The following is a 26,409-nucleotide window of genomic DNA, read 5'->3' as shown; positions in this document are numbered from 1 at the left end:
AGCTCACTATTTTCAATCTAGTTGTAGAGGGGCAGTTCACTGGCCCATGTGGGAATCGAACTGGCAACCCTGTTGTTCAGAGCTTGGCTCTAACCACCTGAGCCATCCTGTGCCCCAAATTGTTTATTTTTATAGTATTGGATGATTCTTCTTTATAAAAATATTTTTTAATTTTTATTATTTCTGCAATAAATTAAATATGAGGGAGAAATATAAATTATGTAAGTCAATCTGGCCAAATTAGATACAGAATAAGCGAAAAAGTAAATGAATTATTCACATGGACACAATTTGAGGTATAAACTGTTCATTTTATCAATGAAGAAAATGAAAAAAAGAGAAGTCAAGTGAGAAGTCTAAGGCAACACAGGAATACTGGCAGTTTTGAGACTAGAAATTTAGGTTCTTAATTGTCTAAACTTTCTTTTAGACAACTAGATCTTCATTAATGATTTAGTTATATATATTTCAAAGCAGTATTGTGGCACAGAAATGCCAATTATAAAAACAAATTATCTTACATTAGATATATCACATACATAACCTAATATAATAATATCTCACTTATCTATTATAGTTGAGGAAAGTAATAGTCTATTCGATCTTCTACTTACTGGCAGAGGAACTACCATTCATAGACAAAGCCCTAAGTTGGCAAATAGGATTTTTGCTTAGATTTCTGTATCAATTGTTGTCTGAATGTTCCTTAAGTTTTATATATATTGTGAAGTTGTTTAAAACTCCCCCATATACCTATAGAAGCTGTCTATTTCATAGGTCAGATCCTAACTCTAACCTGGCCTTACAACCAGATCTTGACTACATATCCCCCTACACCTGGAAAAGCATCACAGATTCATTAATCTGTCCACTCCGGATGGTTCTTCCAGAAGGAGGGAGCTCTAGTACGACAATCTTGTTTCCTCTCCACACATTTACTCATGATACCCCTTTAAAAGGGTTGAGGTGGGCCTGATGTGGTCTACATCCTTTAATGAATGGGTGGGTAAGTCTGTCAAATTTGGGAGTTTAACAGTAGGCCTTTATCTATAACGCCATATTTTGGCTCCAACCTATCATATCTACCCTTACTATACTTTTCAATTCAGAACTGTGTGGGCAAAAGCCACTATTTGGCTACCTTCAGGGACCTCAATAGGCAGCAACCTGTAAAGCCTTCCTTGACCCCTACTTAGGCTAGAATGGTTGTGATATAATTATAATACAATTGACTCACAACAGCATTTTATTCTTATCCTCCTCATAAATGGATTATACTACAAGTCAAGATACTTTATGAGTTTATGCAAAAGGTATCTATTATTTATTCATTTATTCACTGAGACCATTCAGAGATCATCTGTGTAAGATGCTGTTTGGTCCCTACCTATAAATTAAAATAAAACTTTTCTCACCATAAGCCTCCTTTGGATTATACAGTAAAGCAATGATTCTTAAACTTGAGCATGCATCAGAATCAACTGGAGGGCATATTACAGATTGCTGAGACTCACCCCTAGGCTTTTTTTTTTTTTAACATTTAATAAACTTCTTATTCTAGAATAGTGTTACATATCAGAACATTTACAAGAATATTACAAAGAGTTCCTATATACTTTGAACCCAGTTTTTCCTATGGTTAACATTACTACAGTACATTTATCACAACTAATAAACCAATATTGATACTTTGTTATTACCAAAACCCCAAACTTTATCCCAATTTTCTTAGTTTTTAAATAATGTCCTTTTTCTTTTCCAGGATCTCATCCAAAATATATTACATGTAGTCATCATATCTCCTCAGGACTCCCTAGACTGTGACAGTTTCCCAAACTTCCTTTGTTTTGGATGACCTTGAGATTTGATGAGCACTCATAAGAGCTGAGCCTATCTCAGGACAGGTAGGTTTTCCTTTCCTGATAAATGACAGAGACGTGACTGGTGTTACTGCTTGTCTCCTTCTTTCTGTCCTTAATGTGGATATAAGACCCAGAGCTGGGTGTAAATATTTTGAAACCATGAGGTAAAACGCAAGAAGAAAAGGCTTAAGGAAAGAAAATATCAGAGCTGTCAATCCAGAGTCTGACATAATTAAGCCACAAAATCAAAGCCAAAAAGCTATTTACCTCTTAACTTCTTCTAATGTGAGAAAAAAATAAGCCTTATTTGTTTAAGCTAATGATGGTTAGGTCTTTTGTTACTTGTTAGAAACATTCCTATTTCACCCAAAAAAAGTTCATCTCCAAAAAGAAGAGTCCATCAAGCACTCTGCCAACCGTATCAATATTTTTATTAATCTTTCATTATCATCTGAGAGGAAAAGACATCTTTACTGCACTCCAAGGAAAATGCCCCTTAAGTATGTATCCATTTCTTCTAGCACTTTTGATCAACCATTATTTCCTCATTTTTTTTTAACATCACTTTCATAATCTTTTGCATTACCTCATGTTTTACCTTCTATCTCTCTTTGTAGAGGTAGATCTTTGTAGAGAAATTAGCCTCTCTTTGTTCTCCTGACAAATTACTATTATCTCTAAAAACCCAATTCAAAAGTCAATTATGTTCTCTGTGAACATTCTTTTTTTCACATCAAAGGAGTTAATCTTTCCTTTCTAAGTGCTCCGATCACACTCTGCATACCATGTTTCCCCGAAAATAAGACCTAGCCGGACAATCAGCTCTAACGTGTCTTTTGGAGCAAAAATTAATATAAGACCCGGTCTTATTTTACTGTAATATAAGTCCAGGTCTTACATAATATAAGACTGGGTCTTATATAATATAAGACCAGGTATAATATAATATAATATAATATAATATAATATAATATAATATAATATAATGTAATACCGGATCTTACATTAATTTTTGCTCCAAAAGACGCGTTAGAGCTTATTGTCTGGCTAGGTCTTATTTTCAGGGAAACACGGTATGTCTTATTATGGTATTGATCACAATGTATCAGATTTATTTTATTTGTCTCCTGAGTTAGAAGCCGAGCTGTTTTAAAATAGGATCTATGATTCCTGAGGTTGGTGGTACAAAACCGTGGCGACCTTTAAATATATATGCATAGTTACTACCCTGGTAATTTTCATGTAGCTACTGCATAGGCCAGAATTTGGGAATCATTACCACAGTTCTTTTATCTCAAATACCCAAAATATAATGAGCATATTTGCTGAAGAAATCATGGACTGTTACCAAAATAAACAATTGCATTTTCATTACCTGTAAAACTAGCCAATCTTTCCCGTTTATAGGATAGTTCTTCTAGGTCTTCTGCTATTGATTCAGTAGTAGATACACTTGACTTAGAAATTGTACTGCTTCCTAAAGCTGACCTTTAACAATGAATAACAACATGATTCATTTATTTAGATGTCCTTATGGACAATTAAATATATAAATGAAAACATTATTAGACTGAGAAATAAAACATATTATAATCATATAAGCAAAATTGCTAAAAATTAGTTCCTTAAACATCGAGTTGATTTTTAATATTCTTTAAGTAAAAAGTCATTTTAAGTATATTTTAGAGAAAACACACGCTGAAACTATGCCTAAAATCCTTCAATGGGTTCACAACATACTTAGGGTAAAAAGCCAAAATACAGCCTACCTAGTAGTTGGACTCTCCCTCTTCATTATCACTCTTCCCTACCCACTTTCTTTTCTTTATTTTTTTAAGTTTCTCAGTCTTGTGGAGCTCTCTTTACTTCAGAGCCTCAGCCTAGAACACTCTTCCTTTCCTTTTTCCCCATGTTTCTGATCATTCAAATCCCATCTTAAATGTGATTTACTCAATTTGATACATGTCCTCTCTGGCTATATTTAGAAGAAAATCTCTGTACTTCGTGGGAAGTCAATACATTAAAGAATCCCATCATAATTTCCTTAAATATATGAACGTTATATTACTCCATGATTATAGTTTGTTTGTTCCAGTTTACTGGAATATCCTTTGTTTTACTGAGCACTCCCATGGCTTCTGAAAGCAAATTTGGAGGCTTAATTGAGATGGGGAACTTTTAATTTGTCAGATTGAAAGTCACACACTCAATTATTTCCCCATAATCTTTACATTGTTTTAGGATATACTGTTTTATTATTGTAAAGACTATGAACTTCTCTATACAAGCATTACAAAATTTCAAGTGTATATTAGTACCTACATAATAAATGCATAACATTTCATTTATAAAAAAAATTATAAAACAAGAGAGAAATCAAACCCTAGGAGAAATATGATTTGCCTGGGAGACTAGGAGCAAAGAGGAAAGCTACTCCTTCCCATCAATTGCAGCATAAAAGAAACTGATGGAAACAGAAGAAATTTAAAAAAATATGTCTGTGGGTATTTGATGATAGCCCCGTTTTGGTTCCTCAGGAAAACTTGAATAAAATCTATGTGTTTTTTCATAACTGTTTTGGTGTGAGTGTAAGAGAACTTAAGACATGCAAAGCTCCACATTTAATTAAAACATGAGAGGAACACGGTGATGGCACCTTAGGGTGATAGAGTGGGGCTGGGAGACAGGAGACAACAGACATCTAAGTTACATATCCACAACTTAAATGAAAAGATAATATATATGAGATAGAAAAAAAAGTATAGGATAGTATACTCTACCTTGTAAGCTGCCCTAACATAGTAGGATGTAGTGTATTTTGAAAAAGGCTGTAGGAAATGACATATTCTGATCCAAGTGATCCTTCTTGTGATGCCAATAGTCTACTTGGCCTTGCTGTTCCATGTTCTAGACGGCAAAGAGGTCGAGGAGTAACATCAACTCCATTTACATCAAACACCTATGAAAAATGGGAATAGAAAATGAAGTGAACAAAAAAGACAAGGCTTCTAAATAATAGGTCCTAGAAAATGGAAATAAACGGAGTAGCAAAAAGCTAAGAATTTAGGATAGGATAAACATGTAAAATTGAATGATAAAAGATTTTATGCTTGAAAAGTTTCTCAACTAGACATCCATTTTTTAAGTCTTAAGTTTTACCTATATACAAACAATATGTGTTAATTTTGAGAACACTCAGAAACGTAGAAAGATAATTCATCCAGATTGTTAATATTTTTGTATATTTAATTTTTATGTATAACTTTAAAAACACTATTTTTCACTTAACATTTTATTAATAAACATTTCCAGACTTATTACATATTGTCGGTTTATTTGTTTTGGGCTAATTTTTAATCTTTTCAATTATGAAATTTAACACATACAGAAATGTAACTAAAACAAAACCACATAAGTAAATAATATAAAGCAAATGTTCTAGTAATCACAACTAAAAAATTAGAATATTGATATCACCTCTATAAGACTTTGCCTGCCCTGATCACAGATAACACCCTTGGCCTTTGCCCCTTCTGGATCGCAGCCGTTCCCTCCTCCCAATGGGAATCATTAACTTAATTTTAGTAATCATTTCCTTTGTTCTTCTTATAATTTTATTAAGTACGTATTTCTAAACAATAGCACTTACTTCTTATACATGTATTCAAGTAAAATATGCATACAGAAAATGCACATAGAAATGTACAGCTTAATAAATTTTCACAAACTGAACACATCCATGTACTCAGCATTCAGATTTACAAACAGAAAATTACCAGCATCCACAAAGTTCCTTTCATGAGACACTGTCTTCCACCAAAGGTAACAATTATCCTGACAGCATGGATTAATTTTTTCTGTTTTTGAATTTTCTTTAGATGGAATCATACAGCATGTACTCTTTGAAATCTGGTCTCTTTTGTTCAATATTGTATTTGTGAGATTCATTCATATTATTAAATACAGTTGTAGATGGTTCATTCTCATTGTTGTACAATATTCCACTGTGCGAATATGTCACAGTTTTATTTATTCTATTGTTCATAGATGTTTCTGTAGTTTCCAATTTTTTGGCTATTACAAATGGTGCTATGAATATTAGTGTATGTGTATTTTGCTTAATATGTTGTATGAATTTATGCTGGGTATGTACCTAAGAGTAGAATTTCTAGGTAATGAACATGTACACATATGTTCACCTATAACAAATACTGCTAACATTTTCCAAAGTGGTTCTCACCAACAATGTATGAGAGTTCTGGTTGCTCCAGATTTTTGCCAGCACTTAGTATTTACCATGTTTATCAATGTAATTTAGTTTTGCCTGTTTTTAAAATTTATATAAATAGTTATATATTATGACTGACATGTCTGTCATCTTTTGTTCAACAATGTTTTTGTATTTCTCCATGTTGCATGTACAGTAGTTTGTTCATTTACTGATGACTGTAGTCTGTTGGATTAGTACATCATATATTATTTTTCCATTTTACTTTTAATAGACATTGTTCCCAGTTTTTAAGCGTCATGAAAACTGTTTTAATAAACATTTATGTATAAGTATACTAGTATACATGAGAATGCAATTCTGTAGGGAATATATAGATGTGTATTTGACAGGTCAGCTTGATTAGATAACACCAAACTGTTCACCAAATTTGTTGTAAAAATTTTTATGATTACCAGCATTGTGTGACAGTTGCTGTTACTCTACATTTTTACCAACAACTGGCACTGTCAGATCTATAAATTTAAGCCAGTCTAGTATGGTATGCAGGTATCTCATTTTGATTTTAATATCCATAAAGTTGAGTTTGTTTTCATATAATTATTCACATTTTGATTTCCTTTTTTGGAGGAGAATGTCCCATTCAAGTCCTTCGCACACTTTTCTACTGAGTTCTTTTTTAAAAACTGATAACAAGGGTCATTAAATAGTCCAAATATGAATTCTTTCAATTTTATGTGTTGCAAATGTCTTCTTTTACTCTGTGGCTTCATTTTCTTTGTGATATCATAAAGAATAGAAGTTCTTAATCTTAATGTAGTCAAATTTATCATGCTTTCCTTTATGGTTTATGTTTTAGAAGCCTCATTCAAAAAACCATTCCCAATCCTGAAGTTATGAAGATATTTTTCTTATCTTTTCATATGTATATTTACAATGTACCTAGAATTGAGTTTTGTGTATAGTATGAGGAAGGAAGCCAATATATTTTTATTCCATATGAGTAGCCAATTTTCTCAGGAACTTTTGAAAATTCTGTCATTTCACCATTATTCTGTACATTTATTATAAAACAAGTGTTTATATGTCCTTGAGTCACTTGTAGGCTCTCAGTCCATCCCTTTGCTAATGTTACACTTGTTATTAAACTAGATATCTGGGAGAGCAAGTCTTTCTACCAAGTTCTGAATCAAGAGTATCTTGACTATTCTTAGGCTTTAGCAGTTTTATACAAATTTTAGAATTACCTTGAAACGTTCCTTCCACCAAACAACTATTAGAACTGATAAATGAATTCAGTAAAGTAGAATGATACAAAATTAACATTCAGAAATCAGTTGCATTTTTTATACACCATTAATGAACTGTAAGAAAATGAAATTAAGAAAATCCCATTTACAATTGCATAAAAAAACTAAAAAAAAAAAAAACCCTAGGAATAAATTTAACCAAGGAGTTGAAAGACTTGTACTAAGAAAACTATAAGATTCTGAAGAAAGAAATTGGAGAAGATACAAATAAATGGAAGCATAAACCATGCTCATGGATAAGAAGAATTAGTATCATTAAAATGTCCATACTACCCAAAACAATCTATAGAGTCAATGTAATCCCTATTAAAATACCAATGGCATTTTTCACAGAACTAGAACAAATAATTTAAAATTTATATGGAACCAAAAAAGACCTCAAATAGCCACAGCAATCTTGAGAAAGAAGAACAAAATGGGAGGTATCATATTACCACATATCAAACCATATCACAAGGCTTTAGTAATAAAAACAGTATGGTACTAGCATAAAAACAGACACACAGATCATTGGAACAGAATAGAGAGCCCAGAAATAAACACACACCTCTATGATCATTTAATCTGTGACAAAGGAGGCAAGAATATACAATGGGGTAAAAACACATCTATTTTTGATACAAGTACTTTACTAGTTATACGTATGCTTAATAATTTTTCCCATTGTGCAGCTCTTCTTTCCATTGTCTTAGCAGTGTCTTTCAAAGACTAGAAATTTTAATTTTGATGAAGTCATTTACCAATTTTATCTTTAATGAACTGTATATTTTGGTGTCATATATCTAAAAAAATCATTGCTTAGCCCATTCAGGTTTATACATTATATAATTTTCTGTATATGTTATACTTTGATTAAAAATTTTAAAAAGCCAATTCTTAATTATAAGTTCTCTAATGAGGTAAGATTTTATGACAATTCATTTTATGATATTTTCCAGAGCATATTGCAAAGAAGAGTAGATGATAGCTGTACTCTCTCTACTATAGCTGGATTAGTTATAATAACATAATCAACTAGTTCTTAAGTTCATGAGCAGATTTTTCTCATTCCACTTTAATATTCTTATTACCAATAATGAATCATAGGAGCTGATTTGCCAATATTATGCTGTAAGATATGTTATGTGATAAAGCCTCTAATAAAATCAGTATTAGAAGTATTTCCAAACTGTGTATTTTCTACCTTTAACATTTTATCAACTTTTTCAAGGTGTCATTTTCAAATAAACTCAGAATTCTTAAGAATATTACCTGTATGATTCCCTTTATGTTGGAAATACTCGTTTTTTCTGATGTTTTTACGTCAGATAGAACCGCCATGGTTTTTGACATAGCCATTCTGCTTTGGGTTGCACTAACAGATCCTTTCATTTGAGCTCCTTTTCCTGGGCCAATAAAGCTAATAGACTTCCCTGGCTGTGTGCCAGTGCTCCTATATCAGGAAAAGAAAACATAATACAGAGGATCCACAATTGAAAAAATTAATCAACAATAAAAAAACAAAAAAAGCCAAAAAACAGAGTTTTATTTAGAAACATGGAGACAATATAGACATATAAACAAGAAATAATAGCTACTTAACAGCTCATTATGTGTAAGCATGGTCCTAGAATGTTTACATGCATTATGTCAGTTTTTCTACACAACAAGTCTAAGAAGTACTATTAATACTATTTTACTTGAAACCACAGAGCTTTAGAGGGAAACATTTCTACTAGAGTTGAAATGTAAACCCAGGCAGTCAGATCCAAAGTCGACACTGATTTCTCTGGGTCTGTTTCCTTATCTGTATGATGGGGACAGTAACAGTACTTAACTCATAGGTTATTTCAGGATTTAAAGAATTAATTTACATATTATGGTTAGGAAGTACCTGACATGTAGTATGAACAAATGAATATAAAGTGCAGTTACACAGATTGAAGCATGAATATAAATCTGGTAAAGAATAGCACGTTTCTGCCTAAACAATTACGTACTAATTTTTAGTAAAAAGAGAAGTTATAATCAAAATGTTTGTATCCTGGAGAAAAAAATATGATTTCACTTTTGGATCTACTCTGTAAATTCCCTAAGACAAAAACCTACATATCATTCATTCATTCTAGTACTGTGGGTTTCTATAAAATAGGGATGATCTTCCCTTAGGTTACGAAAAGGAAATATATTTCCAAAAAAAAAACATTTTAAACAGTACTTTTACTTTTCAAATCATAAAAGATGAGACAAGAATATTTTTAAATGACATCAATCTACTTTTCTTATTTTATTTTTGTTCATAGCATTTATTACTACTTGACACTTTGCTATTGTCCACTCCCCTTCTGGAATACAAGCATGTTTAGGGCAAGAACTTTGTCTTGTTCATTGCTATATCCCTAGCACCCAGGACAGTGCCCAACATATTGTGGGCACAAAATTAAGTATTTTGTAAAGAAATGAATAAGGGAATTCCATTCATGTGCTATTTCGAATTTACATTCTTTTTAAGTATTCCACTCTATCCTTCCTCCGTCAGTCTCAAATGACTTTGCCTCCAACGTCTCTAAGAAAATAAAAATGTTCAATCCGGTAAAAAATCCTTAAATTATTTCTCCACCTTTATTATATTCTTCTTTCACCTCTTACAAACTTATCTAAATCCATCTTTATTTCACTCTTACTCTTTCAGTAGAAATGTAGCCATTCTTATCTAAGGCTAGTCTTTCTACCTGTGCTTCGGAATCTGTCTCTTACTACCTTCTCAGGGATTCTTGTCCATCAATAATTTTGTCTCCTGTCTTATTTCCTATCTTTTCCCCTTGAGTGTATAATTATTCTCCGTCATCCCATCAACTTAAAGTCTTTCCTTTAGCTGTCTTCCTCTATTACTATATCTCTTCTTCCTTTCAGTCCAACTTTTTAAATTACTAGACAATAATCTTGGCTTCTTACTCCTCTTATTTGCTTCATAATTCACTACAATCTCATTCCACGCTCTCCTCTCCAACTACGTAGACTACTTTCATTAAAATTACATAATCCTTCAAACTGTCAAATCCAAGGGACTCTTTTCAGTACTTTTTTTGCAGCCTCTGACAGTTGACCATTCCCACTTCTTAAAATTAACGTCTCATAATGGTTTCTGGATACCACTGTTTCTTATTCTTTAACCTCCTCTGACACATTTTCTACCAGTTACTACCTTTTAGGTGTTCCTTCTTTGTCTATTTAATCCAGAATGCACAATTCATCAATTGAATCACTCTTTTAACATTACCTTCCACTCTTATTTTCTTTCTCCTTGACATTTTGCCCTCCTATTCTTACAAAATCCAGTCTTCCCATTCTATTTTCCCTTTGTTTTCTGTTTTGAGGATTAACTTAGACTCAGATCTGTTATGTTTTCACACTATATACACTATCCTTGAACAAAATTAACAAAACCCATGGTTTCAATGACTACTTATATTCTACTTCCTTATGGTAGTCTACTGTCATCATCACCAGTTCCTTTCTCGAATCCCCTGAAGATTTTATATCCCAAATTACTGGCTCTCTCCAATTCCTGAGTATTTCAATATCTATGAAGATAATATCTATGAAGGTAATCCTTCTAATATTATACTATGGCCTTAGCTCCTTGATGTCTTCTCACATAAATGACCTTGTCCTCTTTGCTACATCAGCTACTTATTCCCATGGTCATACATTTGACCTTGTCTTTAGCAAGGTCAACCATCACATACTATTTTTCCAGTTTATATGCCTTCTTAAACCCCAATTTCAAACTTCCTTCAACTCTATTATGACCTTCATGCCCTTGATTCTACCACATTTTACTCCCTTGCAATCCCTCTCATGCAATCTCTTCTCTCTTGGGCTTAAGGTTAATTAATATAATCCATAGTTTATTATTATAATCATTCCTTACTTACACTCTCATCCCCCTTTCTTCTTTAAATTTACTGTGCCTGTTGGCAAAACCAAAACCTTCAGCAATTCCAATTATCTTTTGACTTTGAGTCTGCACCTGTGTATTAAGCAAGTTTCCAGCTTCTGTAAACCCGATGCTTTAACATCTGCCCTATATGCAATGGCCCAACATGCCTTGTTCTGGATAACCTGATATGCCCAAGTCACCTTGCCTTGGCTTCCTGCCTCCCTTGCCCGCCCCCCTCCCCCCGCCCCAGACATGATTTTCCAATACAAACTAATCCAGAGCCCACATCTTCAACCACCTCCTTTATCAGGTTCTCACACTCGGGGCCACTATATACCTTCCTAATAATTCTATAGCCAGGTACCCGGTAATTAGGAAAGGCCCCTATGCCCCAGAACCCACTTAAATTATTCAAACTAGCCAATCTTAAGCCTGCTTACTCTGCCTCACCTATTTCTTCCCACCAAAACCATGATAAAGACTCTTGCCCAGAGTTTGCCCCCTCCCTCAGGCTGGTGGCTGACCCCAGTTCTTCTCCATGCAGCAATGTCCCCTGTGGCATTGTGTACCCCCTCCTCTTGGGAACTATGAGTAAAAAACACACACACAAAAAAAAACAAACAAAAATTTTTTCATTGGTGATTGTTGCCTGATGTTGGCCTTACTATACCTCAAATTTTCTATTAATACACTATATTTTAACTCAACCTATGCAACTAAATAAAGCTGGAGAAAAAAACATCCAAACATTACACCAGATCTCATTTTAAATTATGGATTGTTAACTTAATGTGGGTCCTTAATGTCCTGGCAATCATACTGCATTATCTTGATTCATTTTTTTACACCTTTTAAGGCCACTATTTCATTTCTCTCTCTTTGCATCTTTACCTTCCATCTTTACCTTCAGCTGATTAAATGAGAAAATTGAAGCATTGGGTAATATCCAAATACCACCATTGTCATATGTATGCACCCTCCTATATCTGTGCCTATGTTCTCTATTTGTCTCCTTGTTATTCTGGAAGAATTATCTATGAACCTAGCTTAGGTCATTTCCTCTACATGTGCACTACATTCCATTCGTTTTTACCTATGTAAGTATATGGCTCTAGCAATTCCCTCTCAAAAGCTATTGGAAGCTTTTCTCTATTGGACTATCCCTTTCAGCACGTAAACATGCTGTTATTTCTCCTATCTTAAACAAAAATCTTCTCTTGATTCCATCTACCTCTCCAGCTACCTACCATCCATTCATCTTTAATTATAGCAACATCTTGGGGGAAAATATTGTCTATACTTTTTTTTCCCCAATCTCTCTCTGTATACTCTCTTGAACCTGATCTGATCAGGTTTTTCCCCTTATCATTCCACCGAAAGGATTCTTACCAAGGTCTAGGCATCTCCACAATATTACTTCCAATGGTCATTTCAATGTTCTTATCTTATCAGAATTTACCCATCTGTTCATTCTTTTTTCTTTGACTTTTTCTTTTTTTTAATATGGATTGCAGGACACTTCCCTTATCTGGTTTTCCTTATACTTTTTTCATCCTTGGATTTCCTCTCATTTGCATCTATGTTAATAGCCTAGAACTCACTTGATGCCATGGTTTAAAAACCATTTATACGATAATGACTCCCAAATATATCTTTCTAATTGGACCATTTTTCTGAACCCTAGACGCACACATCCATTTGCCTATTTGACAGTTCCAACTAAAAATGAGCAGATCTTTGAGCTCTTGACAATCTTGCCTCACCTCATCCAGCAAAAATACTCCTCTTGCAGTCTTCCCTTGTTTTGTTAAAGGTAAATACTATTCTTTCAATTGCTCTGGTGAAAAAAACTTCAAAATAGATCCAGAATCCAACAATTTGTCACCATCCTTTTTTTGCCACCATCTTGGTCCAAACATTATCTTATCTTTTTTTGGGTTACAGTACCCTTGTAACTCATCTTCTTGCTTAACCTTAATCCCCTGAAGTCTGTTCTCCACATGTGAACCATGTGAACTTGTGCTTTAAAGCACAAGTTAGAATATATCACTGCTCTGCTTGAAACCCTCTATTAATTTCCTATCTCATTCAGAGTAAAAGCCTAAGTTCTTACTCTGACCTAGAAAGTATTACATGCATTCAGTTAGGTCTCTGACTTCATGTTCAATACTCTGTTTACTTTGTTCCAATCACATTGATATCCTTGAGATTTCTGTATCAGAGCTTTTGCATGTACTGTTGCCTTTGCCTGAAATGCTCTTCCCCATACGTATACATGCTTAGCATCCTCACTTTCTTCAGGTCTTTACTTACAACTATCTTCTGAGTGTGGCCTTCTCTGGCTCTCCCACCTAAAATATCAAATACGCCTCTTAAATCCTTCACATCCCCATGCTTTATTCTTCTACCTTCGTACTTCCTACTAATAGTATCTCTAATACACTAATAGCATCTTAGTACTTCTTACTAATGTATCTTTTACTTATTTATCTTATGAATTAGCTGTCCTTCTCCCTCCCCCTCCCACCACCTTTAGATTCGAAGAGGGTAGGGATTTGGGGCTATTTTGCTCCTTGCTATATCTCCAACGCCTACAAAGTTACCCAAAACACAGTAGCTGCTTAATAAATATTTGTTGAACGAATGAATAATCTCCAAATCATTATATCCAACTCAAAGCATTCTCTCAGTTTTCATACTCAAATGTTTACCAGCCCACTGGGTAGATCCAGCTAAATGTCTACCAGACATCTTAAACTGAATAGATGCATGACATCCTTTCACATTTACTCATAAACCAATTCTTCCTCTTTTATTCCCTCTAGGAACCCAAACAGAAATGAATTAGTGAATGTTATATTTATCAATCAGGTAGTTACTAGAATCTTATGAGAGCATTATCAGTGATACCCACAAAATCTTCAGACTGTAAGTGTTACGGGAAGGAACAATGTTTATTATGTGCACCATTACAGCCCCAACAATTAGCACTCTGCCTGATAGATTGAGAAATTAGACAAAAAGCACAGACTACTTTTTTTTTAAAAGTTGAAAGAAGTACCGTTAGCCAATTATGTCAGAAATTTATGGCACTTATCTAGTAGCTGTTAGAAAACAGATGTTTTCAAAAGAGGCACATTAGTGGGCAGTAAAAAGATGATTTCAGGATTACACTTTGAAAATGACTTTGCCTAAAGAAATGATTTTGCCTAAAGAACAGAGTCAGGATACAAGAGAGGTCATGTAGCCATACATTCTGAAGTTTCATAAAGCAGGGACCTAATTTGCTTTGTTCACTCCTATGTCTTCAATATCTAAGGTACTAACTGGAAAATATAAAATATTCAACTGGTATCTGTAGAATGTTACCTAATGTTCACTTCTACGGGAAGAGGCATGTGATACTAAAAGCATGCTATACATACATAAATCTCACTATGAAATAAATAACAAGAGAAAAAGTAGGAATGACTTAAGAAAAAGTTCTGTATTTGCCCCTTATTTTAATGGATAAAGATAATTCCAATTTAAACCAAGTATTTCCTTCCATTCAACAGTTTTTTATAAAACCCTTACTGTATATAGGCTCTGTGCTACATGCTGACATGGATAAAGTGCAAATCAGATATGGACCCTAAGAAGTTTACACCCTAACAAAAATGATAAAATGTGTATATGATTATAATGCAAGTACAAAATTTTATTTGCCTCAAAAGAGATGCACACAAGATGAAATGAGAGTTGTGTTAAAGATTACTTTGGGGGAGAGGAATGAGCAGAGAAATCAGGAAAGTGACATCTGAGTCAGGCCTTGAATGTAGGTCGAATTCGAAAGTGTATGGGGTATGCATGTGTGTTTGTTTGCTGCAGGTGGAGGTAGGGGAGGATAGCTATTGAAGCAGGGCAGGAAATGCACCTTTAGCAGATCATTATGAACAATAAAAGTAGAAAATCATGTGATGTGTATGCACAGGGAATCCTAAATGATTCAATTAGATACATGAAAGAAAACAAAGTTAAGCTTTGAAAAAAATGAAACAGCCAAGCTAAGTCTTTGGAATTTATTACACAAGGAAGAGAGGGCCTTTTTGAAGGTTTCTGAGCAGAAGAGTAAAGTGATCAAAATTATGCTTCAGAAAAATTTAGCTGTATATAGGATACACCAGAAGTAAGGAGACCATTAGTTAATGGTCTAGACTATTGGAATAGTCTAGGTAAGAAGTAATCAAGACTTAACCTGGGGTGCCAAATGTAGAAATAAAATAAATGCAAGATACAGTATATATTAAGCATGTCTTTTTATTTTCTTAATTTTTATGCTTTGACATCTAGGAACTAGGAAAACGTGGATAACATGCAAGAAAAAATGAAAATTCTAAGAATCAAAAGGAAACGAACACATAAGAAGTAGAATAGAGAAACTGAGCAGAGAAATGGGATAAATCATTGGAGAGTTGGTGCTGGTTTTTACTATAATGGGAGATTGTCCAATATTGTTAAGTCAATGGGAAAGACCCAAAAGAAGAAAAATTGGAGAAAGTGGAAAATTGATAAATACATGTTTCATGAGATCCTTTCCGAGATCAGGATTAAGTCCTAAAAGGAGGAAGATGAGACGTAACGTTAGGTCAAACCAGTGGTTGTAAACTTTAGCGTCTGTGAAATTAGATAACATGGCTAACTCAATAAGTTAAGGTTATACTACCTCCCATCTCCCACCCCATTCTTTCCTTAATAAGTAATCTATGAATTTGCCATTATTTAAGAAATTCCCAAGGGAATTTTTCTTTCTAACACTTAGCTTCTATGAGAGTTGTATGACTTTTTAGAAAATTTACATGAATTCAACTTAATGTTACCTTGAGACTTCCATACTGACATGTAAAAAACACGAGACAAGATGAGAGTAACCAGTCACAGCAATGAGTCACTTAACCAAACTCATTCATTCATTGTTAAGTCAACAAATATTTCTTGAGCGCCTTCATCATTCTAGGCAATAGCAGTGAACAAAACAAAAATCTCTGCCCTTATAGACAAACAAGTATATAATATACCAAGTAGGGATAAGTTTTATGGAGAAAAATAAAGCAACGTGGAGCAGTTGGAAGTGCTAGGAGGAGGAAGTATTATTATTTTATATAGAGTGGTTAGAGGAGAATTCTTTGATGACATCTAAAGGAAATTAGTGAGTTATGAGATTATCTGGGGGTACAGTATTCCAAAAGACAGCAATGGTGCACACCTTGAAGTGGGAAAATAATGTGCCTGATACTGTTGTGGAACAATATTGAGTGTAATTAGTCAAGGGGAAAATTTTAAGGTGAGACACTGTACAGTCATGTAAGCATGTGAGTTTTTGAGTGAAATGAGAAAAATTGGAGGAGGGTTTTGAGAAGAGCCACAGTGATTGAGGGTGTCGGCAAAACCATTTAGGTGGTTACTGCAGCGTTACAGTGGCTTACATCGGCGTGGTAGCCCGGATTTATTTTGCAGGTAGAAATGGTAGAATCTGCTGATGGAGTGGGATATTACAGAGGTCAAGGGTAACTCCAGGCTTTTCCACTAATGAACTGGAAGAATGGAAATTGCCATTTTACTGCAGAGTAGGTTAGAAAAGTAAGTTCAGTTTTGGATATGAATTTTGAGATGTCTATTAACTTCTAAGTGCAGATGTTTGATTTTTTTTTTAAGTCTGTTTTCTTAGGAGGGGTGTTGGCTAGATATAAAGTTGTGAATCATCAATATAGGTGATTTTAAAAGGGAAGAATACTGAAGTGAAGAGGTTTAAAGACTGACCCCCGCAACACTCCAATATTTGGATATGGGAGAGATGAAGTACCAGCAAAGTATTTTGAAAACTAGCTATAAAGCAAGGGGAAAACTATGGAAGAGTGGTATCCCAGAAACCAAATGAAGTGACTCAAAACTCACGAAGTGCTCAACTAGAACAAACCTGCTGATGGGTTTCGTTAAGAACGAAACCGATGTATGACTGCTGCATTTAGCCGGCCGGTCCCTGGTGACCTTGACGAAAGCGATTTTGCTGGAGGGGTAGGCGGGGCAAAAACCCGAGTACCATATGCAAGTGAGAACAGAAGGGTCTCTCCCGAGAGCTTTCAACAAGCTTTGCTGAAGGAAAATTAGCTGAGAGGGAGAAGACTGGAGAGATGTGCCAAGTCTGAGAGGAGGGAAACAAAAGGAGTCTCAAGTGTGGGAGAGTGAATACATTTGGGAAACTTCGCGGCATTGCCGGGCAGCACTACGGAACCGTTGAAGTTGCGAGACAAGGCCGTGGAGCTGTGTGCTTTTCTCCAGCCTCCCGTTCAACTGTTTCAGGACTGAGTTTTAAGACAGGATGGGAGGAGGAGGAGGAGGCAGAAAAGACCCCTCGACTACAGAACATAGTAATCTTCAGGTTGGTGGCTAACGAAGGTGAAGGACTGAGCGTCTGGGCAGAGCCAGGAGGCGACCGGCTGGAGACTGCAGACCGAATGACACGGAGGAGGGCAGTGAGGAAGGGTGGTTTTACACAACCTAGGTCTTCCCGTACAGCAAGCACAGTAGGGGGGGTGCACGAGGCTGTAGGAGGGCAAGGAAGGAGACATAGCCTCCTGGAAACTTGGAGGGCTGCTGATTGAACCCAGATGCTGCAAGAAATAGGATCTAAAAGAGCTCCCTCCGAGACCCCCGGGGGATGGACTCAGGTTTTAGCGCCGGAACTTACAATCCGAGGCTCGTTTGCTTGCGGATGTTTACGGGAGACGTGGGCATGGTGGCGACTGGCTGGGGGAGCGGTCGACCGCCCCTTCCCCGTCTGCTTCTGGAGTCCCTGTACCCCAACCCCCGACGTGAGCGGCTCCGGCCGAAGCACCGGAATGTTTGCCGGGCGTCATGGAGACGGTAGAGCCCAGGCTTAACAAGCGGCCGCGCGGTTGGCTGGCGGCTGGAGGCCGAGGAGGAGGGCGGAGGCGGAGGGGAGGGCAGAGGGTTGGTGGAGCAAGAGGAAGCTCGGGACGACGACTAGAAGAAGGAGGCGGGCGGCCCCGGCCCCAGGCCCCTCCCAGGCTCTGAGTCTCCCCGGCTGCAGGCGGATGGATGGGGCTTCTTCAGGCGGTGGCGGCAGCAGCGAAGGTGGCGGCGGCAGCAGCGGCAGCGGCTGTAAGTGCAGCCTCCATAAATCACCTCTCCTCTCCTAGTCCTTTTTGGGATGAGAGACTCCTGAGGTGTCCTTGGTACCCTTTCTCCCCTTCCCCTCCCCCACCGCAGAGTACCGCCCGGAAGACCCTTAACTTCCGGGGAGGGGCTAGGGGAGAACGCGCCCGTCTCGGTTCCCCTCGGGGAGTGGCGCTGGCCGTCCAAGGCGCATGCGTGGCTCCCTGTCGCCGCCCCCTTGCCCCTACCCACCCCCCGCAAAGCCCGGTCCTTGGCTTTGGCGGTGGCTGCGGAGCCGATCTTCTCCGGCGTCTGCAGCGCGCTGGGAGTCCGCCGCGGAGTGAGTTCGCCTAGCCCAGTTCGCCTCCGCCCCTTTTTCCTGTCGGCCCCGGATCGTGATCGGGGTGGGGCTAAGCTGACTACCCCCTGTGGCTCCGCCTCTTTTCTCCTGTTATCTCTGGGTGCTGGTCCCAACCCGGAGGAAGCGTCCTGCTCGTATTGCAGCCTTGTGGTGAGCAGGATGCTTGGCAAACCGGCCCTATTCAGAGGGAGCGAGGGAGGGAAGGAGAGACTTGAAGTGGGCATCATTGTGCGGGAACGAGGTCCTCCCGATCGTTGGGGGGGGTCCCTGGGGACAGATGCCTCCCCCGCCTTTGAATGGGCTTGCTCCAGCTTTTAGTGAAAGATCTCTGGCCTGGAACCCAAATCTGGTCCTCCCTTGCTGTGTGACCTTGAGCGAGTCACTACCCCTCTCTCCACTCTGGGCCCCAGTTATCCCCAAAGCTTCCTCCAACGCTAAAATTCTTTAATTTTGCAGAAAAGCTTATGCAGTGACAAAACTGGCCCGTCTCCTGAGGCCGCTTAGCCGAGATAACCTGGAGTTTACTGAACCTTCTTTCTTTATTCATGGGTGGAATGAGATGACCTATTTATTGGAACTCTTTTATTTCTTTACTATTGGTTATAAATTGCATGACTCAAGATTCATTGATGTTTTTCCAAAATTGTCATGGGATCCTTGCTCTAATTCGTGGCCATCTTTTTAAAAATTACAGACAAGGTGAATGGTGAGTTTGCTGTATCACCATTTCTGGTCTAGTTACTACTGAGGCTTTCTTTCCTTTGATCCAGATGGTGTGGTGGCTCGATTCTCCCAGTGCCTGGCTGAGTTTCGGACGTGGTTAAGAACCAACTGGTTGAGGTTCAATGCAGACAAGACGGATGTGATGCTGGTAGGCAGGGGCACACTTGGAGATTAAGGGAGGGAAAATCCAAACTCCCTCAAGTAATATAAATATTATATTACTATTCTTATATGATCCAGTGTTTGACAACTGATGGGCCAATATTTCCAGAGTTTGGGTGAGATAAAAATAACATGTCAACAATATATGAACTATAAACATGTCAGTTTGGATAATCTGATAAAATAGGCCACTGGCTAAAACTCTATGTGAAAATTGTGAAAAGAAAAACCTAAACTGTTCTTTGAAGAACCAGAAGGCTATATAAGTGTTTTGAGCTGGCGTTAATAATAAAAATCAAACTAACAAAAAGATGATGTTGATTGTTGCATAGATGAGGGGCTTCCAAATGTAATGCATTACTGCTTTGTAACCTGCATCCTGCCTACTAAAGGTAAACTCTCAATTTATCTAAAATGTCATTTTAAAATGTTGGTGAACTTTCTTGATATTTAGGTATTTTCAACCAAATCAGTAGTTATCCATACATTTTTACTTGCACATCATGCGTAGGCTGTCACTTTTTAACAAAAATTTTAGGAAATAGTTTACAAAATAATCTCAAGGGGACTCATGGACTCTGAAAATTGTTATAGAATTTGTTTTTAGGGTTTTGAATGTGCTGTATTAATCTATTTCATTCAAACGACCCCAGTGTATAAATTGCTACAAGTATTTTTTTGGTGCATTTTGTGAGGTACCTTTCTGAGTCACATAACAGATATGTTTGTATAATATGGGTATATGTTACTTATATTTGAATCAGGTGTTGGTACTGAATAAAAGGTTATATTTCTTAGGATATGTAAATTGCCAAAGACGTTTATTTATTGGTCAGTTTAAAGTACTGGTTGAAGTAAAATTGTGACCCTAAAATGCTTTTGTTAACAGCAAAATAATAACTCTGAGAGGTTCTTGTATGTGTGTATGTATTACAGCCTTTATAAAATTGTTTAATAACTTTTTAATGGAGTATCCAGTAAAGTGCTTAAAAAGAATTTCCCAATATAATAGCAGTTTTGAGTGGTTTCATGTGATAAAAGTTAATGTCAGTGTCCCTGAAAATAAGGAAGCCTTTAAGTGGAGAATGAGAGCTAGAGGCATTTATTCAGGCTTTGTCTAGTGATTTTTCTTGTTTTATTTTGGGACACTAGCCATAATCTCACATAAAATTAGAATCAACCACACTTTTTAGTTTAACTTTAAAATATTACTACAATTAACAGAACTACCATTTTGGATGTCACATTAATATTATAAGATAATTTTTAACAGCTGATAGGTAATGGTGCATTCCCTGAGGCCTTCAACTCTGTCATGTCCTGTTTTCAGCTCTTCTAGTATCAATAGGCTTTAAACATTTATTTTTTGTTCACCCAGGTATAAATATTGACTGTTTTCATTTGAATACAAAGAAGACATCTATTGTGTTAATCTAAAGTGCTGAAGAACTCAGGGTAGTGGAAGGACGTAAAAAGGAGGGAGCTTCTGGTTTAATAAAAACAGTGTCGCAAACAGAGCTTTTTTTGAAAAGCTCTTCATGACACAGTTAAGTCATTGGAGGTGTTTAAGCATAGGCAGAAAAGCCTGGATGTGAGTGGGGAAACATAGTAAGGGATTCCTGGCTAGATAGGGTAGAAATTGACTAAAGACCTTTAAGGTCGTATCCAACACTAACACTATGGCTAATGAATAGTTAATTTTTACATATTTGATACTGAAGAGGTAAGCAAGTGTTTGGAGAAAGACTTCGGTTTCCTTCAGGTGGCTCCTAAAATTTAAGATAAGTATATCACTAGAATAAAATGGGAGTAGAACTGTACTGAGTTTAGTAGTAATGGGTTACTGATGACTTACAATATTGGAGCTGTTTTCTCTTTAGTTTTAGAATCTCTGAACCTAAAAAAAAAAATAACTGAACCATGTTTATAAAAATGGAGAAAAATGTAGAGGGGATTTTTTTCCCCTCTATACAATGCCACTTAAAATTAGTAAAATTGATACACAGTATTAATAAACTTAAAGGTAATATAGCAGTAAGATGGCTACCCATTCAAAGATTTATTAGAACTCGATTTTCCTGACAATTTCAGAATTCATTCAGTACCTTAAAGGACCATGATCCCCAGCTTTTTTTTATCATACTTGGGATTTTTGTTGATGGTTTTAATGAAGAATCAAAGATTAAATGGGCTTATTTAGCAAGTAAGTTATTCCTATATCTTGCATTTTTGACACTTTTTAATTTTCCTTTTGGTAACCATCTAAATAAATTTCATATATTAGCTTTCGTATTTAAATAGAAAATCCTCCTTCATTCCCAGGGTATCATAAAGCCTGAGTTTCTACCTCTAAGCCCCTTATCTTTTTATCTTTACCCTCTTTAAGTCTATGCACATCCATTGTTCTTTGCCTTTAGCTATTTCCATCAAGCATGTTAAAGTGAAAACTATGTAAAAATAAACTGACTTTAAAAAGTCATTTTTATTTGGAGTCCTAAGGGCTAAGGTAATTCAACAGGATAACTCTCAGAAACTATATACCTATGATAAAATATTTATTCCCCCAAGGAAACCTGAAAAACACTTTTATATAAGTATTCTAAAAAATAAAATGAAAATACTGTACAGTACAGTTAATGGTAAAAATTGTTTGTAGATTTGGGAACCTTAAAGTTTTCCTTTCTCTTCTTTCCCTTGCTTTTCTTTCAGTAGAAAATGTGCATCAGATGTTTATGTTTAATTGGTTTACAGACTGTCTGTGGACTCTTTTCCTGTCAAATTACCAGGTAATGTCCTTTCACTTAGCAGCTACTTCATATACCTGTAAATGCACAAGTTATTATTGGACATAAGAATTTCAAGTTAATGTTGAATCTTTCGAAATAGGAAACTGTTTAATAGAGTTTAGATTTTAAGGAAATACAAATACTTTAAGAAAACAGCCTCCCCCCTATTACATTGCAAGTTAAGTATTAAAGAAAAATTATGTATGTGCAGATTTATGCAATATATTGTAGCACTGGCATCACATTTGGAGGGAATGAATAATTTTCATATTTAACAGGTTGATTTTGGTAGTCATTTTTAAAACTGGAGTAAGAGGAACCCTTGAACATTTGGGAAAAAACAGTCTTTTGAAAATAAGACTTTTAAACTCCTAGTTTAGTAAAATGTGTTTGTACACGTTTTAATACTACCTTTGTAGTAGGCAGTATCTGCCTTAGTAATGGAAGTGAAATACGTTTGCTATTTTGCAACTATTGGCTCTGGCAATCATCAGAACTGGCATCAAAGCGAATTGGCAGTTCTAGGCCAATACATTACGATAAACTTTCAAATTGCAGGCATTTTGAAAAGGCATTGCAAATAAGCAAGGTCTCCCTCCGTACAGTCAAGTCGGAGATTAGTTGTGTTCATCAAAGAGCAGCTCTTCGGTATTTCACATTAAAAAATTTCCTCTAGTGCAAAATTCGACCATTGTACAGTTGGGTTGCTACTGGCATCTCAGAAGGGGCGTGAGGAAAGGCAAATGAAATATGAAAATAGCAGACGAACACAATCCCTTAATCTCGGCTCTGAATGCTAAAATTTGGAGATACGGAATTTTACATTTCATGTCGGGAATCAACCGACAGGAATATTTGTCGAGGGATAACCGCTTTCAAAGCGCACTAGCGGTCGTTGCATCACAGCAACATCCGTTTTCCAGAAAATGCACTTCAAAATAAGGCCTCCATGTAAAATATAACGTATCTTTTTCACTGCGATGTGAATGCTGGACGCGGTTCCTTTGGCATCTTTCCTTGACTTCGCTAGTCCCTGGATCCCTCTTCCCCCAGCTAGAGTCGCGGATCCGCTAGGGCGAGGGAGGCGCTCCTCGCTGAGACACCCACCTCCCCTCGAAACCCACCTTGGCTCCGCCCCCTCCGCGCTGCTCGGGGGAGGGCTACCGCGGGACCGCGCGCGCGTCCCTGCTCCCGCGCGCGCGCGCCGGCCTTTCCCTTCCAGTCCGGCTCAGCCGGGTCGCCGCGAGGGGGCGGAGTGGGGTGTGGTGGGCGCGCTCGGGCGGCTCCTGCGCGTTCCCGCCGAGGCAGTGGCGGCGGGAGCGGCAGAGACGGCGGCAGTGGCGATTAGAGTCCCGTTGCCGAGTCTCACATCCGGGTTCTGGCCGTGACCCAGCTGCGGCCGCCGCGGAGATGTGACCCGTCAGTACGGCAAATATGGCGGAGGTAAGGGAGCTCGCTCCCCCTCCCCGTCCCGGAGCCGGGCGCCCCCGGGCCCTGGCCGGGGAGGAGTGGAGTGGGCCTGGCTAGGAGAGGCCCAGCCCTGCTGGCGCCACTGCCCACCTGTTGTCCGGAACAGGCCGCGCTCTGGGCGGGAGCTTTCCCGGGAACTTAGTTGGGATGGGTCCGGGGGTAAGAGAAAGCGGAAGCGTAGCTGGACTTCGGGGACAGTTTGAAGGGTCTAGTGCTGCGCAGTACTGCGTGCGGAGCGGGGCCGGAGGCGGGTGGCGCCCGCCGGGCAGGGGCGCCCGTGGCGCAACTTCGCCGGCCGGTGTTAGGGGCCCAGAGAGGAGCTGCGGCTTCCTCTTCTTGCGAAGTTTCTTCCCTCGCGAACCGAGATGCTGTGGCGCCCTTCCGCGTCACCCCCATCCGTTTGCTCCTGACATCAGTCTGTGCCGGTGGGGAAAACGTGAGGCAGAACGGCCTTTGCTTAATTTTTCTGACGGGGATAAAATCAGCGTGGAGAAGTGAACCTGGCCTTCTGTAATCCGGCCGTCCGGGTTGGGGGAATCGCCCCACTTCTCCACACAGTTCCGCCCCACCCCTCGCCCCCAAAGTAGAACCTCTTTTTCTCTGCGTTTCGCAAGAGTTGCTTTCTACCTTCCAGGCATCCCCACCATTCCAAATATACTCGGTCTTCTAAATTTTTTCTCCCCTTGGGGAAAAAAAAATATTTTTTGCCCCTTTTTTTGTAATTAGACGAGTATCCCAAAGTCCCGTTTCTGCGATGGTAGCTTTACATGTTTGGGCCTCAGATCGGTGGGCAAACCATTGTTTTGATGAATTCGAACTTAGTAAATGCTACTGGAGGTTTAAGTTTTTGCCTCTGCTTTAAACCTTAAACGTTTGACTTTTTTTTAAAAAAAAACTTTTTTTTTTGTCTTACCCGCGGAAGAATTTTGTTATTCTTTACGTTCCGGACTTCTTCAAGAGGTTATGTATTTAGATTTTTTTTTTTTGTCTTTTTTGAGTAGAGCCCCTCCCCCCCCAATGATTGAATGATTGACAAAGCATTTCTCTTGTGTCAGTTACCATTTTCATGTTCTCAGGCACCCAAAATCGGATTCGGGAAGTAGGTGCTTCTTTTTTACCATCAGTCCTCAAGTTTTGTCTTATTTGCTGGATGAAGTCAGTGGTACTTTCATCGGTCCCATAATATCACCGTTGTAAACCTGGGAATACAGAAACGTGATTAGATTATGGGAAACTATTAATTTGGAATTCTTTTCATATACCTGTTGAGTGGAGGGACCTGCTGTTAACTGTTCACTGGTGTGGTGCTTAGGTTGCTCCTTCTGTGTGCTTTATGGAAGCTGGCTTTATATTTATGTCCTGCAGTATTTGCCCTTAAAGGAGGACACGGTTTTACTGTAGCAGGACTCTTTGCTGCCAGTATTCTTTTTAAAACATTTCATATTTCTGATGTAAAATTAAATTTAGGTCTTGCATTAGTTCCATTTCTTTGCTCTTCGTGGTTCAAGAATTGTTCAAGGCGCCTGAATTGGACAAAACATAATACTTTGTGTTTTACTTAAATGTGACTGGGTTTATTCCACTCAGCTGAAAGAATTTTAGTCCTGGTGAGGATTGTTTCTTTTCTTCATATATAAAAAGAGGGAGGGGTTGTATGTAGCTGGATTTACATATATTTAATGAAATAGTCTTTAGTGGATCTCCCTTTCAGTGAATGCCCAATGGGTGATGTAGTTTCTTCCCCAGTAGTGCTGCTCACAATGGTTTGAACATTAAGTTATGTAGTCATATTTTAAAGCAAGATATTTAAGAAAAATTACTTAGTATGTGAAAATATGGTGAAATTTAAGTTTAAAAAAATCTCACCCAGAAATTTGAACTGCTAGCACACTGAAAACTTAGTATGTAAATGGAATTGATTAACATTTTATTTCTTGTTGTAGAAATTAAAAATGGGTGCCTTAAGAGGAAAAGCAATGTTTTAGTCACTAATCATTTCCTAATATCTTCAAGTGTATATATAGTTCAGTTTTCTTAAAAATTACATCACTTGGATAATGAAATTCTTACTCTGTAGGAACACACGGATGGTTCAATTTCAAGAAGAAAAATCCTGAATTTTGTTTTCAGTGCATTTATTTAGAGACCTGGTATCTTTTAAAAACCTCATATTTTATATTCTTCAATTATTTGTAGTTGGTTTCCTTTATAATGAATTTGGAGGAAGAGTGGAGTAACCTTCATCTGTGTCTTATAAAAAAATTAAAACAGATGAAGAGATAAAAAGTAAAATTAATTTAAAACTTTTTTATTTCAACATTTTAATTGGGATGATTTTAGAAAGTAGTCATTTAAAAAATTAGATGGAGGAGAAATGCTTGGTTTACAAAGTGCTTTTACTTGGTTTTATGTCAGTTTTCAGGAGATTCA

The 26,409-nt window shown here is 37.3% G+C and overlaps 2 protein-coding genes across 10 annotated transcripts in view; one reads left to right on the top strand and one right to left on the bottom strand.

Annotated features, from left to right (window-relative positions):
* DNAI4 (dynein axonemal intermediate chain 4) overlaps positions 1 to 18,204 on the bottom strand; it is a 57,737-nt gene extending 39,533 nt beyond the window's left edge. The window contains exons 1-4 of the mRNA XM_081057440.1: positions 18,050 to 18,204; positions 8,652 to 8,832; positions 4,643 to 4,821; positions 3,238 to 3,350 (exon numbers count right to left, since the gene is read on the bottom strand). Of these exons, the coding sequence (XP_080913566.1) occupies positions 3,238 to 3,350; positions 4,643 to 4,821; positions 8,652 to 8,832; positions 18,050 to 18,096 (520 nt within the window). The 5' untranslated portion in view covers positions 18,097 to 18,204. The remainder of the gene's footprint in view (positions 1 to 3,237; positions 3,351 to 4,642; positions 4,822 to 8,651; positions 8,833 to 18,049) is intronic.
* Positions 18,080 to 26,409, top strand: part of MIER1 (MIER1 transcriptional regulator) — a 57,824-nt gene continuing 49,494 nt past the window's right edge. For 2 of the 9 annotated variants that reach the window (XM_081057444.1, XM_081057443.1), the window contains exons 1-2: positions 19,618 to 19,709; positions 22,433 to 22,509. In XM_081057444.1, the coding sequence (XP_080913570.1) occupies positions 22,450 to 22,509 (60 nt within the window). In that variant the 5' untranslated portion in view covers positions 19,618 to 19,709; positions 22,433 to 22,449. Of the gene's footprint in view, positions 18,484 to 18,719; positions 18,818 to 19,608; positions 19,710 to 21,814; positions 21,927 to 22,432; positions 22,510 to 23,706; positions 23,953 to 26,409 lie in introns of those variants that run through there. The other 7 variants (XM_081057449.1, XM_081057441.1, XM_081057447.1 and 4 more) reach the window with 7 other exon arrangements.

Source organism: Rhinolophus hipposideros (genome assembly GCF_964194185.1).
Source record: "Rhinolophus hipposideros genome assembly, chromosome: 8".
Taxonomy (NCBI): Eukaryota; Metazoa; Chordata; class Mammalia; order Chiroptera; family Rhinolophidae; genus Rhinolophus; species Rhinolophus hipposideros.
The sequence above is the reverse complement of the archived record's forward strand: the minus strand, read 5'-3'. Positions and strand labels throughout refer to the sequence as shown.